General features: G+C 49.0%; 1 protein-coding gene across 1 annotated transcript; it reads right to left on the minus strand.

Moving 5' to 3' along the window:
• Nucleotides 1–629: 629 nt before the first annotated feature.
• LOC128970258 (lymphocyte antigen 6E) lies at nucleotides 630–9,197 on the minus strand. Its single transcript, XM_054385368.1, has 3 exons — nucleotides 9,107–9,197; nucleotides 3,306–3,425; nucleotides 630–1,670 (listed from the first exon to the last, which is right to left on the minus strand). Exons 1-3 carry the CDS (start codon nucleotides 9,156–9,158, stop codon nucleotides 1,462–1,464), a joined length of 381 nt encoding a protein of 126 aa, XP_054241343.1. The 5' UTR covers nucleotides 9,159–9,197; the 3' UTR covers nucleotides 630–1,461.
• Between the last annotated feature and the right edge of the window lie 9,753 nt (nucleotides 9,198–18,950).

Genomic DNA, 18,950 nt, shown 5'->3' on the forward strand with positions numbered 1-18,950 from the left:
GAATGTCACCTCTACACTTAGTATTTCTTTCTAGAAGAGGACAAAAAGACCCATGCTCCTCTGATCAAATCAGTGGAAGTGACATCAAGCTTTCATGTGGCGTTTTAAGGCTCAGTTTTCGCTTGGTTTGTGTCCAACAAGTCCACAGGTAGGTAAAGCAGGTGAGAAACCAGCACAACACAGAGATGACAGGACACATTTCCCATCAGATGGCTGAGAACTTCCAGAAGCAATGCTGCCAAAAGACTTGGAAGATCCTGGGATTCGAGGGGCAGCAGAAGTAGCAGGACTGGTGGTGAAGTCACTTTCTGCAGTCCATGTGCACCATCAGCCCACCAGCCAGGGACTGCAGGTTGAACCTAAAGATCTGAGTTTTGAGATCTTTGCCTCTGACTTCACTACTTTTCTCAAGCAGACCTGTTCCTCTGGATCATTTAGGTATCAACGTCATTGTCTATCATGACCATGCATCCAAAAGTGGGGAAATTGAGGCACCAAGTCTTTGTGGCACGGAGACTGATTTTAAGAGGTCCCATTCCCAGGGTGTTTGCCCTGTTAGGAGTAATGGGGTTGACTCAGACCCCAGAAACTGGCTTTTTCCACTGAAACACACCTGGAAAAGGCAGTTCCCAAGAGAGGTGAAACCAGTTGGCCTAGGGTGTTTATTAAGAAAGTACAGCAACAGGGAGGAGATGGATTTGCTGCTCAGAGGTGAACTGGACTGAATGCTGAGATGGAAGCACTCAAAAGCTGCTCAAGAATTTAGGAGGCCCTCATGCTGGGTTTTCCATAACAATTATCTGGAGGAAGGAAACACACAGAGCACATGTCCCATCTGAGGGAACAACAGGAGCATGTTTATTCAGGTCTGGCACTTACAGAGCTTGGAAGGACAAGGTAATAGCTCATTCATTTTCCAGAAAAGTCAGCCCAGGATCAGAAGAAACTAAATGATTTTATAAAAAACAGAGACTGCAGCTGCAAGGGGCCAGGAATGCATCTCCCTTTGGGTCATGAACTCTCGGTGCCAGGATCAGCCATGTGCCGGAGCACGCTGGTGCCAGGCACCTCCATGGAGGTGAGAGGCAGGAACGTCTGAATGCTTGACCGGGTGGTGTCTGGGGTTAGAAATGGTTTCAGGGCAAGTCCCAGCCTTGTTTTAACCAACCTTAGAAAGGAGTTGGGGGAGGGGAAATTAGTTATAAAAGCAGAAACCCTTCTAAAACGATCCACCTTTGCCAAGGAGGCGTGAAGAGTGCACTGGGGTATGTCCACAGAAGGAGAAGAACAGCTCGGCCAAACCGCCCAGGTCTCCGATACTGGAAGAGCAGAAAAGTCTGGGAAACACCTTGGAAGCCTGCTGAGAAGCAGAGGATCTCCTTGCAGACAGCAACAGAGAAGATATTGGCTAATGAGACCTGTGACGGCCCGCGGAAGACAGCTCTTCCTCGGCCAGCCCCATCACTCGCGAGCCCTGAGGACGCAGAGGAAGCTGAAGAGAAGAGCCAAGGCCAGGAGGGTGTAGCTGGCTTTCACGCTGCTGGAGCCGCTGATGTTGCAGAGGAAGGAGTCACAGCAGTAAACGGAGGCAGCTGCTATGCCAAGGTTGATCCCAGCGCTGGGACAAATGGGAGAGCATCCCTTGGAGATGGACTGGCCAGACTTGCTGCCTGAATTTAGATCAGGGTTGGGGAGGGGGAAAGGAAGAAAAGCAAAACAAGATGGGTTTAGAATGTTTCTCAGCTTGCTGATCACCTGTTCTGCAAAGGAAATTACATCACTGAAACAGTCAAAGCATCAGAGGTGACATGGAGGGGATTCATAGCATGATTTGGGTTGGCAGGGACCTTAAATATCAGCTAGTTTCAACCTCCATTGCAGGGGCACCTCCCACTGGACCAGACTGCTCAAGGCTTCATCCAACCTAGCCTTGAACACCTTCAGAGAAGGGGCATCCATGACCTCCCTGGACAGCCTGTTCCAATGTCTCACTACGCTCACTGTAAAGAATTTCTTTCTAACATCCAGTCTAAATGCCCCCTCTTCCAGCTTCAATCTATTCCCCCTCATGCTATCACTACAAGCCCTTGTAAAAAGTCCCTCCCCAACTTTCTTGTAGGCTCCCTGCAGGTATTGAAAGTCCACAAGAAGGTCTCTGCAGAGCCTTCTCTTCTCCAGGCTGAACAGCCCTAACTCTTGCAGCCTATCCTTATAGGGGAGGTTCTCCAGCCCTCTGATTATCTTCATGGCTTTCCTCTGGACCCACTCCAGCAGTTCGATGTCCTCCTTGTATTGGGAGCATCAGAACTGGATGCAGTATTCCAGGTGGGGTCTGGATGAAGTGCTTCTTGGCATCAGGCCACAATAGTAATCTCAGCCAGCCCACACATTCCATCAATGCACCATGATAACCTCCAACACAGACCATAGTGACCATGCAACACCCTAGGGACAGCCCTTCCAAGTTGTTGGCCAAAGTTTGGCTGCAGCAGTGAAGAATCTCAAAAATCCCACTTGAGCTTGACCTAGGGACTCCTCAAGTGAGACAAAGAGCACGGGGAGCACAGAGCAGTGGGGCGACAGGTGGGTGCAGAGCCTGCATTTGGAGGTGCAGCACACATTTAGCAGCAAGAATGAGGAAACTATTAGCACTGTGCTAAGATGACAGGTTTATGAAGCTCCCAGCCTCGGTTCCTGCAAGCACAACCCACCCACGATGCAGACCCTGCAAGTCAGACATCCAACAGCATTCCCTCCTGTGAGGGAGAGCACCAGGAGACCTGCCAGAGCAGCACTTCTCTTAGGAGAAGCAGCCAGAAAGCACAGACCACCCCCCACCTCCAGATCCTTCCTGGCACATAAGGAGGAAACCTGCCAATCTCCCCTTCCTGGCATCCCCACCTTGCCTATGGAGGAAGCAAAGGTGGGACTCAGAGATGGATAACCCAAACAGAGGGTAAAAGCAAGAAGGGCAAGCCTGGAGCTTCATGCAGAGGAAGCCCTGCAGCATCCTCCACACTTTCACTTACTCATCGGCAACCTCCCCACCCCCACCCCAAAATTCCCCTCAGATTCCCGGAACTGGTGCAGGCACGTGGGCTTTAACGTGACTCCAGCTGGAGGCACATCCCTCCTAAAAATCCCTTGGGATGGTCTGACACTCAGCTGCTAAGCAGAACTTTCCCTTTTTTTTTTTTTTTCTTTTTCCCTCTAGCCAAAGGAAGGAAGCTGCCTTCCTGCAGCTCAGCAGGTGACCCAGGAGAGCAGCCAGGAGGGGCAAAGAAGGCAGCCCTGTCACCACTCACCGATTCCCACTCCGACATAAGTTGTCACACAGTGGTTTTCATTCTCCCCGCACTTGACAGGCTTCAGGCAGGCCCAGTTGGAGGATGCATCCGAGCAGGAAAAGCAGATGAGCGTGTGGGCTGCAAGGGAAAGGCACATTGCAGTTAGGGGTTGGTGGGGAGATCTCCTCACTGGGTGGTCCTGACCTCTGACACATGGCATGTACTGCGTCTGGCCACAGACACGCTTGGTATTGCACAGAACCACAGCATGGCAGGGGCTGGAAGGGAACTCTGGAGATCATCCAGTCCAACCCCACGGTAAGAAATGGATTTGCCTAAAGCAGGTTGCTTAGAAATATGCCCAGGTGGGTTTGAAATGTCTCCAGAGAAGAAGACTCTGCAACCTCTCTGGGCAGCCTGCTCCAGTGCTCCATCACCCTCAAAGGAAAGAAGTCTTTCTTTAAGTTCAAGTGAAACCACCTGAGTTAGAACCTGTTTGTACCTATTGTGCCTTTCTTATCGCTGGGCACCACTGAAAAATGCCCAGCCACATCATGGCCTCCACCCTTCAGCTCTTGCTGAGCATTGATCAGATCCCCTCTCAGGCTGCTCTCTTCCGGGGCTCTCAGCCTTTCCTCCTCACAGAGGTGCTCCAAGCCCCCCAGTATTTCAGCTTCATCAATCTGCAACAGGTTTTTTCCCCCAAAGAAATGGGCCAAGTGAAGAGTTCAAATAAGGGATAAATCATTTTGAGCTCTTGGCAGGATCAACCATCACCTAAAAACCTCAATACAACCATAGGTCAACCTGGTACTTTGTGGCATGCTCTTGTTTGCCCTGAGAGTGGGTTCAAGCTCCAGATGCCAACTTGAAATAGAATCATTAAGATCAGAAAATAGCTCTAAGACCAAGTCCAGGTGTCAACTCTACACCACCATGTCCTGAATAGAATCATAGAATCATTAAGGTTAGAAAAGACCTCTAAGAGCAAATGAAATGAAACAGAGGTGAGTTCAGGCCTGCAAACTGGAGGCAGAGGTTTGGACTTACTCAGCTCAGCTACCACAGACATTGATGAGAACACTCCAAGCATGACCATGGGTTGAAGCTTCCTGTGACATGCCTTTGGCAGCAGGGCACAAAGCTCAGGCTTTGCTTGAGCTAGCACACCTGGTAGAAACAATTTTTCATCCAGAGCAAGCCCAGACTTGCAGCAAGATCTGCAAGGACTTGCACTGTCCCCACTACCCAGAAGAGTCATAGCACTAAGAAGGCAGCATATGCAACCAACCTTTTTTAATTTGCAGCCAGGGGACAGCAAAAAAAACACACCTTCCTCCACGACAGGTCCCCTAAAATGGTTTATCCTACATCAGCTAGATGGGCAACACCAGCTGGCTCCCATCATTCATCCTTCAGATCTGCCCAAGAAAGAGGGAAGACTAGAAAACAGCATTCAGCAGAAAGAGCCTGGACTGGGGACTCAGCAGGACATTGTGTCCACTTGTGGTGGACACATGATCTTCCACGCCTTTTACATACAAGAACATCACATCCACACTGCAGTTGTTGACCTACATAGGCAAACAGATCAGGTCATCAGGTCCTGATGCTTCATGGCCTTTGATTTTTCAGCCCTCAGATGGCACGTCTTTCAATGAGGCACTGACTTTACCTCCTGTGTTTACAGGATGCCAAACAGAGGAGGAGCTGATTTAGGATGGGAAGTGCGAAGCAGCACAATTCCTGATCCCACCTCTTTCAACTCCATCACAGATTATCCTAAGGAGGTGAAGCTGGTGAAGCCCTAGTGGGAAAGCCTGTTGAGGTTCAGCAGTCCCTGTCATGGAATATCATGAAGAACAAGAATTTGCTGCTGCATCAAAAGAAGCATGGTCAGCAGGGTAAGAAAGGTGATTCCTCTCCTCTGCTCTGCTCTGCTCTGGTGAGACCTCACCTGGAGCACTGTGTCCAGCTCTAGAGTCCTCAGCACAGGAGAGACATGGACCTGTTGGAGTGGAGCCAGAGGAGGCCACAAAAATGATCAGAGGGCTGGAACCCTTCTGCTGTGAGGACAGGCTGAGAGAGATGGGGTTTTTTCAGCTTGGAGAGAAGACTCTGGTGAGACCTCCTTGTGACCTTTCAGTACTTAAAGAGGGCCTATCAGAAAGATGGGGACAGACTTTTTATCTGGGCCTGCTGTGACCGGACAAGAGGTGATAGCTTGAAATGAAAAGAGGGGCAATTAGATTAGAGATAAAGAATATTTCTTTTTTCATGCTGAAGGTGGTGAGACCCTGGCTCAAGCTGCCCAGAAAGGTTGTAGAAGTCCTAATCCTGGAGCCATTCCAGGTCAGGTGGTTTAGGGCTCTGAGCAACCTGTTCTAGATGCAGATATCCCTGCTGACTGCAGGGTGGTTGGACTAGATGACCTTTAAAGTTCCTTTCCAACCCAAACCACTCTATGATAAGATGGACAAATACCAGTCAGAAGCTGTTCCACTCTGCCGTGGGACTGCATGACCTCTTGAGGTTCTTCTCAATCCTGTTTCTCTCAAGGAAAGAAAAAAGAAAAAGGCAAAAAAATAACAATCTTCTGTGAGGGATGGCTTTTGAGCAGCCAGGGTCAAGGCAGCCAAAAGAAAATAAAATCATAAATCTCAGGGAAACAGATTAAAGCGGGTTAGTGGGAGATCTGGAATGTCACACTAGGGCAACCAGAAGACTTTGCTTTGGAGACAAAGCAAACCCCACAACCCCCCAAGCAAGAATTTCCTGGACTGCCTCATACATCCTCCCAACAACAATCAGTTTGCCAACGATCCTTGCACCAAAACTGTGTTACCCCAGCATGCCAAGGCAGCAGTCACAACCTACACCCAGAACCCAGGATTACAGACCCACCAGTTGAGTCAAAAGCCCCAGGAGAGATTCCTAGGTGGACCTTGCCTCAGGATCTAGGAGAGGGGGAGAACAAAGCCAGCTATTGACTCTAAGGCCATCATTGTCCCTTGCTGAGCCCTTGTCCCTTGCTGAGCCCTTAGAGCATTTTCATGGGTGGTGTTTTGGACCTCATTGGCCAAAACTGTCTTGGGGGATGGACAGGTCTTTTTTCAATGGTGCCCAGTGACAGGACAAAGGGTAACAGGCTCAAACTTGAACATAAGAAGTTCCATCAAAACATATGGAGAAACTTCTTTAATTTAAGGGTGACAGAGCAATGGAAAAGGCTGCCCAGAGAGGTGGTGGAGTGTCCACCTCTGGAGACATTCAAAACCCACCTGGACACGTTCCTGTGTGATGTTCTAGGTGAACCTGCCTTATCAAGGGGGTTGAACTCGATGACCTCCAGAGGTCCCTTCCAACCCTTACCATTCTGTGATTCTGTGAGACCTCTGAGTGAAGGCAACTTCCTTCCTGTTCACTTGTCCCCAGCATGTTTCTGCTCTCAATCACAGAATCATTAAGGTCGAAAAAGACCTCTAAGATCATCAAGTCCAATCATCAAGTCTCGGGTGACCTGTACCAAACCTTTCTTCACCTTGCAACCACCCTGAGGGCAAACTGAGGAGGTAAATTGACTCATCCCATTTCACAGGCACCAGGAATGAAGAGGATTACAGGCTTCCTGTGGGCATTATGGTAGGACTATATGTCCCCATATGTATTTGGCTCACAACACTGAATGCACGAGTTGAGTGGTGCAGTGCTGGTCTTTAAGCCTTAGAGGCTCCAGATACAAACACATCCAAAAATATTTATCCATGCACATCAAAATGCCTTTAAACACTAAATTCTCCACCATGTGACAACACCTATGCTCCTACCACAGCACCTCCTACTTGTCCCCATGTTTTTAATTTGTCACACCTACCTAGTACCCCTGTTCTTTAATACAGACCAAAAATCTTTCCAGGAAAGGTCTCAATGTAGTTTAAGAGAGAAAATGTGCAGTGATAGCTAGGTGCCACTTTCTGCCCCAGCATAGTGGTATTGGGTTGATGGCTGGACTTGATGATCTTAGAGGTCTTTTCCAACCTTAAATGATTCTATGATTCTAAATCAGATCACTAAATAACTGCAGAGTTATGAGAACAAGGAGGCTGAATGTCTTAGACAAAAGGCACAAGAAGGGTGGCAGAATTATTTAATGGGGCTGGAGATAGAGCAAAGAGTTGGAGCTGAAAGCTATGAAAGAATGAAAAAAAAAAAAAAGCCTGAAAAAAAAAAAAACCCTGAACAATGCAGGGGGGAAAAACGCAGCAGAAGAATTTATGTGTTTATTTGTTTGCTGCTCAGCTCCTTGGAGGAACAAAGAACTCCCAGAACAGAGCAGATAATTTTGGGGGAATTCCTCAGATAAGAGATTGAACCCATTCTTGGAAAGAGCATGGGGGGAAAAAAGGGAAAGCCTCTAAAAGCTTACTTCTGCTGTGAAAAATGGTGAAAAATGCTGTTGCTTCAGCAGCTTTTCCATTCCATTCCTACACCGAACGCTCTTCCCTTTTCCATTGCTGTTAAGACAATCCTCAGGGCACTTGGTAAAGCTTTTCTGCAGATTCACTGGATGTGCTTGAAGCATTCGGGGATAAAGCTACCTGCAACAAATCCTTCTGCCTGACTAAGAACTTACTTTAAAGCTGAAAGGGTTCTGTTTGTTGCGGTGGGTTTTTTTCTGGGGGGTGAGGGACAGGAGGGGAATGAAACCCCTTGGCCTGGGCAGCCCATCCTCCCAGCTGGAACTGAGCAGATGCCAACTGGGCTCTGATGGGAGACTCAGCACTCGAATTGCCAATTCCTTCCTGGATCTCACTGGGTGGAGGGGCACTGGATGGACAGCAAATAACTACTTTCTTCTCACCAGCATCCTCAGGAGACAAGAAGAGCCCTTGTTTCCTGAGCAGGGGCTCAGAGAGCCCAGAACTCCTGTTTGCTCTTTATTTGGCTTCTCCAAGCACTGACATATGGAAACAATATGGGGTTTTGCACGGCCCCGTGGAGTTTTTTTGGATAGTCAGAAATGGAGTCGATGGGAAGGCGGAGATTGCAGACCCTGCCACTTGGACAACTTGCAGTTTAATGCCCAGCAACAGGAAACACATTTTCCTCACCTTCGGTGACAGCCCCGTGATATGCTCTACAAGGACATGGTCCCTTGGGGGGGTCACTGCCCCACACATTGGCCATGGCAGGTCGGATCCCCAAGGGATACTGATGGGAGGGATGGGGGCAGCATGAGCCAGAATCACGAGCAGTTCTGCCCACACTTTGCTCCATCAGCCATTGCCAGAGCTAGACTCCATCTACACCACCTCCCCCCCTCCCCTTTCCCTTGATTGTATCTCAGCCCATTTCAGCGCCGTTATCCCGGCTCCTTGCACCCAGAAAGGGGGACCGGAGCCTGCCCCGGGCTTTGTTCGAGCTGCAACTGGGAAGAGCTCCAGGAACGGCTGGAGATGCACACCTCTGCATACAAGCAAGGAAGCCCTGAAGTTCCTGCTTCAGGAGGGGACACTGCTGCGAAGCAAGGCTTGGAAAGACACCCCTCCACCCACCCCCCAACCCCACGCCAAATCCCAGCACAGCTCATCTCAGTGTGTCCCCCAGCTGCTTTGCATCCCTCACCCCTCTACGCCTGCAAACCTCCAACTTCCAGAGCTCACCCTGCAAGATTCAGCACCTGCCCCCTATTCACCCACTCCCCATCCTCCCCTCCACCCCCCCACCCCCATTTTGCTCCCAAATCCAGGGCTGGGAGACCTTGGCGAGAGGTGGTGGAGATGTGTGATGCTTGTATCTCCCCCCACCTTTCCCCTTACCTCTCTCCACGCACAGCACGGCAGCCAGCACAGCGAACACAAGAACCTTCATGGTGCGGCGCGGCGCTGGGGGCCAAGCGAGATGCGCAAGTGAGGCTGGCGGCGCACAGGGCTGGCGACAGGGCCGGGAGCCGGGGGTGGGGAGAGGCCACCGGCTCCGCCCAGCGGGCCAGCTCCGCACCGCCTCCCCCGGCGCCCTCCCCCGCACCGCCTGCTTTCGTTTTCCCGGTCCGGAGAGCCGCGGTCGGGGAAAAAGAGTGATCGTCACCTCGTGGCCTTTCTGTTTACGATTGTGAGGGGGTTACAGCGCAGCGGGAGCGTAGCAGCTCTCCCTTGGCGCTGCCCCATGGGTTTTAACATCTTCTTTGCGAGCCCTTACCATTTTTGAGGGAAGAGAGAGGAGGAGGAGGTTTAGCGTCAGACTTGGTAGTTAGATAATGGTTGGACTCAATGATCTGAAAGGTCTTTCCCAGCTGAAACGGTTCCATGATCCTATGACTCCCTGCCAGCTGGACCCCACTCATGCACAACCCTTTTCAAGTGCAGCCTTGAGGACCTGCTTTTTATGTCTCTCTCCCCTTCTCTCTGCATCTTCAGCTGCAGATCCCCTGAGCATTCATGTGCTCCCCCCAAATGTTCACAGTCACCCCATATACACACGTCCTGCACCTGCAAAACCCTGACACCCTTCATGCATAGATCTCCCGCATGCAAGACTGCATGAATGCAAAGCCCCCTGCATGCATGACACCCCCTCTGCACGTATACCCTTCTGCATTCACAGCCCCCATGAGAGACCCAAGCACAAAAAGAAACAACTTCCTAAGCCGTTTACCAGGGCCTAAGTGGGATTAGATAAGGGGTTGGGAAGCTTGAAGGTAGGAGGGCCTAACAGCTGGGGTGACACAGGACAGCTTGGGCTGCTTGGCTGGGTCTTGAGGGCAGAGTCAAGTCCACCAGAAAGGTTTGTTTTAGTGGCACAGATTTGGTATGTCCCACAGAAATAATTTGAGCTAAGAAACCAGCTTCAAGGAGGGCGCTAGGGGAGCGACCCTTTGAAGCTGGCTATCAAGGATTCCTGGAAGTGGGGGAGTCTGTGAACCAGCAAGAAAAGATCAGTTTTGACACATTCTGTATGCCAGAGATGAGTTTAATTCTGCAGAATCAGCATTTCCTGGCAAATGCATCTGTCAGAAGAAATTCCAGTTCTTGTCTCGTCAAAGTGCAGAGTCCTCTGGAAAACAAACCCATGCCTGCAAAGCCTCCACTTCCCTTTTGTCTCCTAGGGCTTGTTTTTATTTATCATTGCCAGTTATTCTAGCAGGAGCTGACTGTGAGTGGTACATTTCTGTGGTCTGAGAGCTTCCACTGGAACGGGCAGCTGGGGCTGTTTCATCCCCTGCTTTACAAATCAAACACTAAAAGAAAATGAGAAGTTTCAGCTTTGTGGTGGCCTGAGCAACCGTAGTTCAGATACACTCACAAGATTCCAGGCTGACACAAACCAAGTCCAGGTTCTGTAAGAGTTGGTCTGATGTTTTGTAGCCTACATGTGAGCAATCTCAAAGCTCACCTCAGCTTTGAGGTGCAACAACTGAGATTTTAAATTCTGTGTTCCTTCAGCTCTCCTGTTCCTTCCCATGCAATGTTACAGGCTTGGGGATGTGTGGGTAGAAAGTTGCTCAGCAGAAAAGGACCTGCGGGGTGCTGGTTAACATCTGGCTAAACATGAGCCAGTGTCTGCCCAGGTAGCCAAGAAGGCCAACAGCATCCTGGCTTGGATCAGCAATAGTGTGGCCAGCAGGACAAGGGAAGTGATACTCTCCCTGTATTGTGCACCAGTGAGACCACACCTCGAATCCTGGATTCAAGTTTGGGCTTGGGTTGAGGTTCTGGACCACGTCCAGAAAAGGGCAACAAAGCTGGTGAAGGGTCTTGAGAATAAGTCTTATGAGGAGCAGATGAGGAAATGGGAGTTGTTTATTCTGGAGAAAAGGAGGTTGAGGGGAGACCCTCTCACCTTCTGTCCTGACAGAAGGTTGTAGTGAGGTGGGGTTTGGTCTCTTCTCTCATGTAACAAGTGATAGGGCAAGAAGAAACAGCCTTGAGTTGTAGCAGGGAAGGTTTAGGTTGGATATTATGAAAAATTTCTTTACTCAAAGAGTGGTCAGGCATTAGAGCAGGCTGCCCAGGGAGGTGGTGGAGTCACAATAGCAGGAGGTGTTCAAAAAAGGTCTAGACGTGGCATTCTGGGACATGGTTTAGTGGGCACAGTGGTGTTAAGTCAGCGGTTGGACCTGATGATCTTAGAGAACTTTTCCAACCAAAATCAGTCTATGATTCAACATCTTGTGCACTTCCTTCATCCCCACAAGAAGTGCACAAGAGCCAACAGCTTCCTAGTGTTCTCAGCTCCATAGTTTCCTGGAGAGGACCTGTTTGCTGCTGGGGAGGAAGAGAGAGAACCTGAGAGTCACTCAGGACACAACTTATCACAGGATCTGGACTCATCCCAATACTACTGCAATGGGAGGGTGGAGACAGCACTAATTACAGTGCTGCAAAGGGAAGAGGTGGGCAGAGCAAAAGAGGACCAATTTGCTATGGTGGAACACCTACTGGATAAGGAAGCCCCTCTGAAAGGTTCCTGGTGTAAGCCTGTGTCTCGCACCTCCTTACTAGGGTTACAGTGTGGGCAGCAGATTTGTGAGCAAGTTCACAAGAGCCAGCAGTGTGCTCTGGTAGTCAAGGAGGCCTGGGGTGCATTTAAGAAGAGTGTGGTCAGCAGCTTGAGGGAGGTTCTTCCACCCCTCTGCTCTGCCCTGATGAGGCCACACCTGGAGTATTGTGTCCAGTTCTGGGATTCCCGGTTCAAGAGAGAGACAGGGAACTACCAGAGGGAGTCCAGTGGAGGCCTCAGATATGCTGAAGGGCCTGAAGCATCTCTGTGAGCAGGGAAGGCTGAGAGACCTGGTGCTGGTTAGCCTAGTGAAGAGCAGCCTGACAGGGGATCTGGTCAGTGTCTGATGGGCAGGGATCAAGAAGATGGGACTGTGCACTTGTCAGTGGTGGCCAGTGACTGGCCAGGCACAAACTGGAACGTGAGAAGTTCCACCTAAACATAAAGAAGAGTTTTACTTTGAGTGTGCTGGAGCCCTGGAGCAGGCTTCCCAGAGAGGCTGTGGAGTCTCCGTCTCTGGAGAGATTCCAAACCTGCCAGGACACAACCCTGAGCAACATGTTGTTAGGAGAACTTGCTTTAGTAGGTGTGCTGGTTTGAGGCCAGCCAGAACATCTCTTGCCCCGAAAGGGACAAAAGAATGACACACGCAAACGGATTGGAGAGTGATGGAAAAGTTTAAATGGAAAAGCAAATTGGTGAAGCTACAGAAAACTACAAACTACAAAGCATAGTGGAAAAGAACATCCTAAAGCATACAGAACCCCCTCACAGAATTCCCAAAAGCTTCCCAATCCTCCCTTCCTCCCACCTGAGGGTCTACCCAATCCCTCAGGGCTCTTCCTTCCCCCCCCCCCCCCCACTGCTAGGCAAGTCTCAGGCTGGCCAGGTCTGAGACTGCCCCCCCCCCCCCCCCCCATTCTCCTCCTGGCATTAGGCCTAGTCAGGCCTAAGAAGCCTGAGATACCCCCCCAGCATTACCCGATAAGAGAGGACATCTCCCGTGGGAGCAGAGAGGGTAGAAAGAGAAAGAGGATGACTCTGCAGATGGCTTTATAGGGTGCAGGATTTATGGGTAGCAATACGCCGTTTCCTGTATCCACCCCTAGTGGGTGGGTACCTGGGACACCAGAGGTGTATCTCATGAAGCAGTGGCAGGGGGCACCCAGCCTAAACTGCCACAGTAGGGAAGTTGAATTAGATGATCCTTAGATATCCTTTCCAACCCCCACCATTCTGTCATCCTGTGATTGTGTGACTGCAAAGCTCAACAGAGGGATTCTAATGGCAGGGCTGTCTGTTACTGTACAGTATCCTGAGCTGAAAGGGTCCTGGGAGGATCAAGGCCAACTCCTGGCTCCACATAGCACAACCTGCACTTGAAGAGCTTGAGCATTAAGTCTGGGCCCACTGAAAGCTTGCTCATCTTCAGCAGAGCCAGGTGGCATGCAGAAAGTTTTCTTCAATGCAACATCTTTGTTTCAGGGCTTGGGTGAGACTTCCTGAGACTGCTGGGGCTGTGCATGTGGATCTCAGTCAGGCACCAAAACCCAGCTAAATTTGCAGATGAGGTTTTTTTCCCCCAGTTAGTAGAACAGAATTGTTTTGCAGAGCAAACCTGCTCAAACCTCCTTGCATAGATTCCACAGGAAGGTGACAAATTTCTTTATTTTCAGTACCATCGTGCCCACTAAAACCATGTCCTGAAGTGCCATGTCTACAGGATGTCAGAACACCTTCAGTAACTGTAACTCCACTGCCTCCCTGGGCAGCCTGTTCCACTGCCTGACCACTCCTTCAGCAAAGAAATTCTTCCTAATATCCAGCCTAAACCTCCCCTGGTGCAACTTGAGGCTGTTTCCTCTCACCCTAACGAACCTTGTTGGCTACTGAGGTTCCTGAAACTGTGCCTGCATAACCAGGTGCATCTTTGGGCTACTCTTGTTACTGGATCAGGACTTTGATCTGCTCACTTAAGGCACAGCCTTCAGCCACAATCACACTGCCAGATTTATGAACTTTGATTTCTGGGTGATGTCATCATTTCTGTTCCCTTCTGTCTCAGACCCATAAAGGTGAAGGTCACTGTTTGGATGATGCATGCTCAGCTGCTGCTGGTGAAACTCATGTTCTCATACCTATGTATCCTATCTCCATCTCCTGGTTGAACTTTTGACCCCTGTTTTAGCCTTGTTTCCAGTCCTGGCCTCTTGCAAAGCATCAATGAGGTTCTTCAGCATCCTGCAAAGTTCCTGGGATTGGGTCCATCTCCTTTCCTACAGCAGAGACCTCATTGTCTGATTGTTTTGATCAGGGAAGAAGCTTTTCAGGCTCTTCCCCATTCCTTCCACCAAAACCATGTTTCTCTGTAAAGAAGGAATTCGCCAGGCTCCAGGGAGGCTGCAGGAAGTGTGCTGAAGCTATAGACAAGGTTCTGGGCTTGTGGAGATATGTAGTAGGAATGTTAAGCTTGGTATGAAAGACACAGAAGTGGGAGTGTGCAAGTGTGTGAGAGCACCTAGAAGAAATAGCAGAGCAAGAGTTAAGAGGAAAGGGCACTCTAGAGCACCCTGTGTCTGACTCCATTCAAATGAAGTCAAGGAACAAAGTGACCCTAGATAAGAGTCTCCAGAGAACAAAGAACAGGGTGGGAGCCATAAAAACACAGATAAAGGAAAGAAAAGAACTGAGAGATTCAGGAATTTCACCACAAGAGCGGTAAAATGAAAGAGAAAGGTAACCAAAGCAGCATCTTCTCTCTGAAGGTTGTAAAAGACAAGTCCAAAATAATTTCGTGGTGCTCTGCCAAGAACTTGGGAGGCATGAGAAGTGCAGAGCCTTCATCTCTTGGCTACCTATGGCATGGAAATGACAAATTACACCAGGGGAGGTTTAGGTTGGATGGTAGCAAATGTTTCTTTCCTGAAAGAGTGTTCAGGCATTGGAACAGGTTGCCCAAGGAGGTGTTGGAGTCACCTGGAGGTGTTCAGAAAACTTGTAGACATGGCACTTTGGGGCATGTTTTAATGGCCATGGTGACGGTGGGTTGATGGTTGGACTTGATGGTCTTAGGGGTCTTTTGCAACCAAAACTACTCTGTGATCTGTTGGGCAGATCACCTGGGGCTTGTGAGACAATGATCACACTAAATTTGTCAGGACAAGCACAAGAGGGCAAAAATCAACTTTGTTAGAGATTTGGTATGATAAAATTGCTTTCTTCTCCCAGAAGATCTTCCAGTAAGTTTTATTATACTAATTTCCTGTGGAAGGGATTTTCTTGTTCCCAGGAGCAATGTCTGCACGTTATCTAATTGCTGATTAACATCTAAAGCTGGAGCCGGCCCTGGAGCTGGAGGCAGATCCCAGATGAGCTGTTGTGGGTATTGGGCACGCAGCCAGTGCCCTGTTTCCCAGTCAAGGAAGAATGAAGCCCTGTCATCCCCATGCATGATGACAACACATTCTGTGGTGCTTAGGGATTTGCCTAGGTGAAAAATCAGCTGAAAGAGGAAAAAATCACAGAATCATTAAGGTTGGTAAAGACCTCTAAGATCATCAAGTACAACCATCAGTCCAACATCACCATGTCCACTAAGCCATGTCCCAAATTACCAAACCAAACACCACCATACCCCCTGAGCCATGTCCCAAAATACCATGTCTACATGGGTTCTTTTTTAACATCTCCAGGGATGGTGGCTCCACCACTTGCCCTGGGCAGCCTGTTCCAATGCCCCACCAAATGCCATTCATGGTGTACAGAGTTGTCTTTCCACCCACAGCCTCAGCAGTACTATTCCCTGCACTATTGACTGAGATCCTGGGAACCCTAGAAGTGTTCTAGGGGGTGAACATCCTTTGGATAAAATGTTCCTACATGCTGTCAGTGGAAGAGCACCTTTGCTGCTAGACATTGTCATATATTTGGCTTTGAGCAATTTGGTCTAGTAGAAGGTTTCTCTGCCCATGACAGGAGTGTGGCAACTGAATGATCTTTATTAAGGTCCTCCCTTCCAAGCCAAAACATTATTTGGTTCTGTGATAAAGCAAAATCATACATTTGTAGAATATTTTGGGTTGGAAAAGATCTTTAAGGATCATCTAGTCTACCACCTCAAGTTAAGCCTGACCACAATAACTCTGCTTTAGTGAAGGGAACCAGGACTCTCAACAAGTACATGGGAATGATAGAAAGCAGATGGAGAGCGTCAGGAGAGGCAACTGAGTTCATTCTCCAGCCCTATGGAGATACCAATGAGGTGCTGAAGACAATATTTTATCTATCATACTTTCATGCATCTTGACTGTGATGCTGGAGGCAGTTCTCCACCTCTTCACTAGACAGTAGATGCTAAGACACCTTCCTGACCCTACACAAAAGCTGCTTTGCTGCGGGGCGAATCCTAAAGCAAACAGTGAGGGGAACAGAGCAGGCCAAGCCTTTGTTTTGGAGAAGAGATGGATGGATCTCATCCCATCACACACCACTTTATGCTTTCCAGTGCAACTTGCAAAACTCCCCAATGGATTGTGAAGTCCCAACAAGGCTTCCTCCTTGTCTATGACTTTTACTCTAGGTTTGACACACGTTAGAAGATCCAATCATGACTTCTGGTTTCTCCCAGATTGTTGCAAGGGAGGTTTGTGCAGATAATGAGTCCACTCCAACTGTACAGCTTTGTGGTTGACCTTCCTAAATGCCAACCTCTTTCTGAAACTATGGCTTTGATTTATCAGTCATCCAGAATTCTCCTATTTGCAGGTTCTTTCAGTGTGTTACCTGCAAGCTCAATGAACTTCTTCTCTAATCTGTCCTTCAAACCAGTAATTAACACATTGCATCATCCCAGAGCCAGGAAAACCACAGAGGACCCTGTTTAATAGATCATTCCAGTTTGACAGCAAACTGGTGACAGTTACCTCTCCTGCTTTTAGCTAGACTGTGTTTTCTTGCTTTTGCTTATGAGACTGACTGTGACACAGTGCCAAAAATGTCATTAACACTGAGCTGTGTGACAGCTGCCACTTTTACCCTAACTACAGAATTTCCCTTCTTGTCACAGGTGGAAATAACACCCATTGATCACAAAGCTCTTGCTCTTCATCCCCATCTCCTTGATAGTCCCTACAAATTGTTTGATGACTACAAGAAGGACATTGGTGAGGTCACACCTGGAATCCTAGGTTCAGGTTTGGGCCTCTCACTCCAGGAAGGACATTGAGGTGCTGGAGTATGTCCAAAGAAGAGCAATGAAGCTGGGGAAGGGTCTGGAGAACAGGTCTGGTGAGGAGCAGATGAGGGAACTGGGATTGTTCAGCCTGGAGAAAAGGAGGCTGAGGGAAGACCTAGCTCTTTACAGCTCCCTGAAAGGAGGTTGGAGAGAGGTGAGAGACGATCTCTTCTCCCAACAAGAGACAGGATGGCCAGGTTGGGTGAGCCTTGAGCAAGCTGGGAGGTGTCCCTGCCCATGGCAGGGGGGTTGGAACTAGATGATCTTTAAGGTCCCTTCCAACCTAAACCATTCTATGATTCTATGACAAGAAGAAATGGTCTCAGGGTGCACCAGTGGAGATTTAGGTTTGACATTAGGAACAATTTCATGCCCAAAAGGGTTGCCAAGCCCTGGAATAAGCTGCCCAGGGTAGTGGTGGAGTCCCCATCCCTGGAGAAGTTTCAAAGCCATGTAGATGTGGTGCTGAGAGACATGGTTTAGTGGACTTGGCAGTGCTCAGTTAATAGTTGGACTTATCTTAAAGGTCTTTTCCAATCTAAATGATTCTATGATTTATTACTTCTCTTTTTTTCCCAAGACTGAAGTCTGGGTTGACTGCTCTGTATGTCCCCCAGTCTATTCCATCCCCTTCATAATGATGGATGCTGCATTTGGAGGTATCCAGCCTTATGAAGTACCCAGATTTCCCTGTTGTGAAGAAACAGGAGCAGGTGAAACAGACTGGGTTTGGTAGCTGTCATGGATGCCAGAGTTCCTCGGAGCCTGGCAACCAGCTGGTGTCCCTCACTGATGTGCATATCCATACTGAAAACAGCACCTTGGTCCTGTGTTCTGCTTCATTTGAATGTTCTTGCTTTTGATGTGTAAATTGCCTAATCTGTGACACTCTCATGAACATCTGCAGCAGCAGCAAACTGGCTCCCTTACTCTCATGTTAGATGTGGTTAGTGTCTCCACACCCACCTTCCCTTTGACTCTCCACATACTGCAGGGTGGAAGCAAAACCACAGCTCCTGACTCTGGACATGCAACTCAAAGTCTTTGCCCACAATGAGATTTGCAATGAGATTGTAAAACAACCTCTGTGCTGACGTGGCACCTCTAGGCATCACCTGGATGTCTTCTCCCAGCGAGCACAGCCAAGCCTGGAGAGCAGCATCATCCAGTGTCACATTGAAGCTTCATTTGAAAAGGCCAAAGGGACTCATTCTTCCCATGGTGGAGGAGAAGACTTGGCTGTCTGTGCCTAAACTCCTGGGCTGCAGGAGCCCTGCTCTTCTTCCTCCAGCCCAGGAAAGACAGGTACCAGTGTGGAAAGATAGATATGACCTTACAGAATCTTGGAATCATTAAGGTGGGAAAAGACCTGTAAGACCATCAGTTCCAACCATCAACCCAACACCACCATGCCCACTAAACCATGTCTTGAACTGCCATGTCTACGTATTTTTTAAACACCTCCAGTGATGGTGACTCCATTATCTCCTTGGGCAGCCTGTTCCAATGCCTGACCACTCTTTCAGGAAAGACACATTTCTTACTATCCAACCTAAACCTCCCCTATGACAACTTGAGGCCATTTCTTCTCACCTTATGACCTGTTCCTTGGGAGAAGAGACTGGTCCCCACCTCACTACCACCTCCTTTTGGGTAGCTGTAGAGAGCAAAATGGTCTCCCTTCAGCCTATTTTCCTGAGGCTGAACAACCCCAGTTCCCTCAGCTGCTCCTCACAAGGCTTTCTCTCCACACTTTTGACCAGCTTTATTGATCCTTTCCGGACACACACCAGCACCTCTTGGAGTGAGGGGCCCTCTGAGCAGACTGACAGATAACTCATTTCTCACCCCAACCAAGGGGGACAGCTTTTAAGTGTTACCTTTACCTTCTTCATTGGAATTAATTTCAGTGATTTCCCACTAAGAGCATC

Source organism: Indicator indicator, chromosome 12 (assembly GCF_027791375.1).
Source record: "Indicator indicator isolate 239-I01 chromosome 12, UM_Iind_1.1, whole genome shotgun sequence".
NCBI lineage: Eukaryota > Metazoa > Chordata > Aves > Piciformes > Indicatoridae > Indicator > Indicator indicator.

Bases quoted from the DNA above. Each gene is read 5' to 3' on its own strand.
- LOC128970258 (XM_054385368.1), bottom strand. From the start codon at position 9,158: ATGAAGGTTCTTGTGTTCGCTGTGCTGGCTGCCGTGCTGTGCGTGGAG. The intron at 3,426-9,106 runs GTAAGGGGAAAG...TTTCCCTTGCAG, and splicing joins CGTGCTGTGCGTGGAGAGAG to CCCACACGCTCATCTGCTTT. The intron at 1,671-3,305 runs GTGAGTGGTGAC...ATCTAAATTCAG, and splicing joins TTATGTCGGAGTGGGAATCG to GCAGCAAGTCTGGCCAGTCC.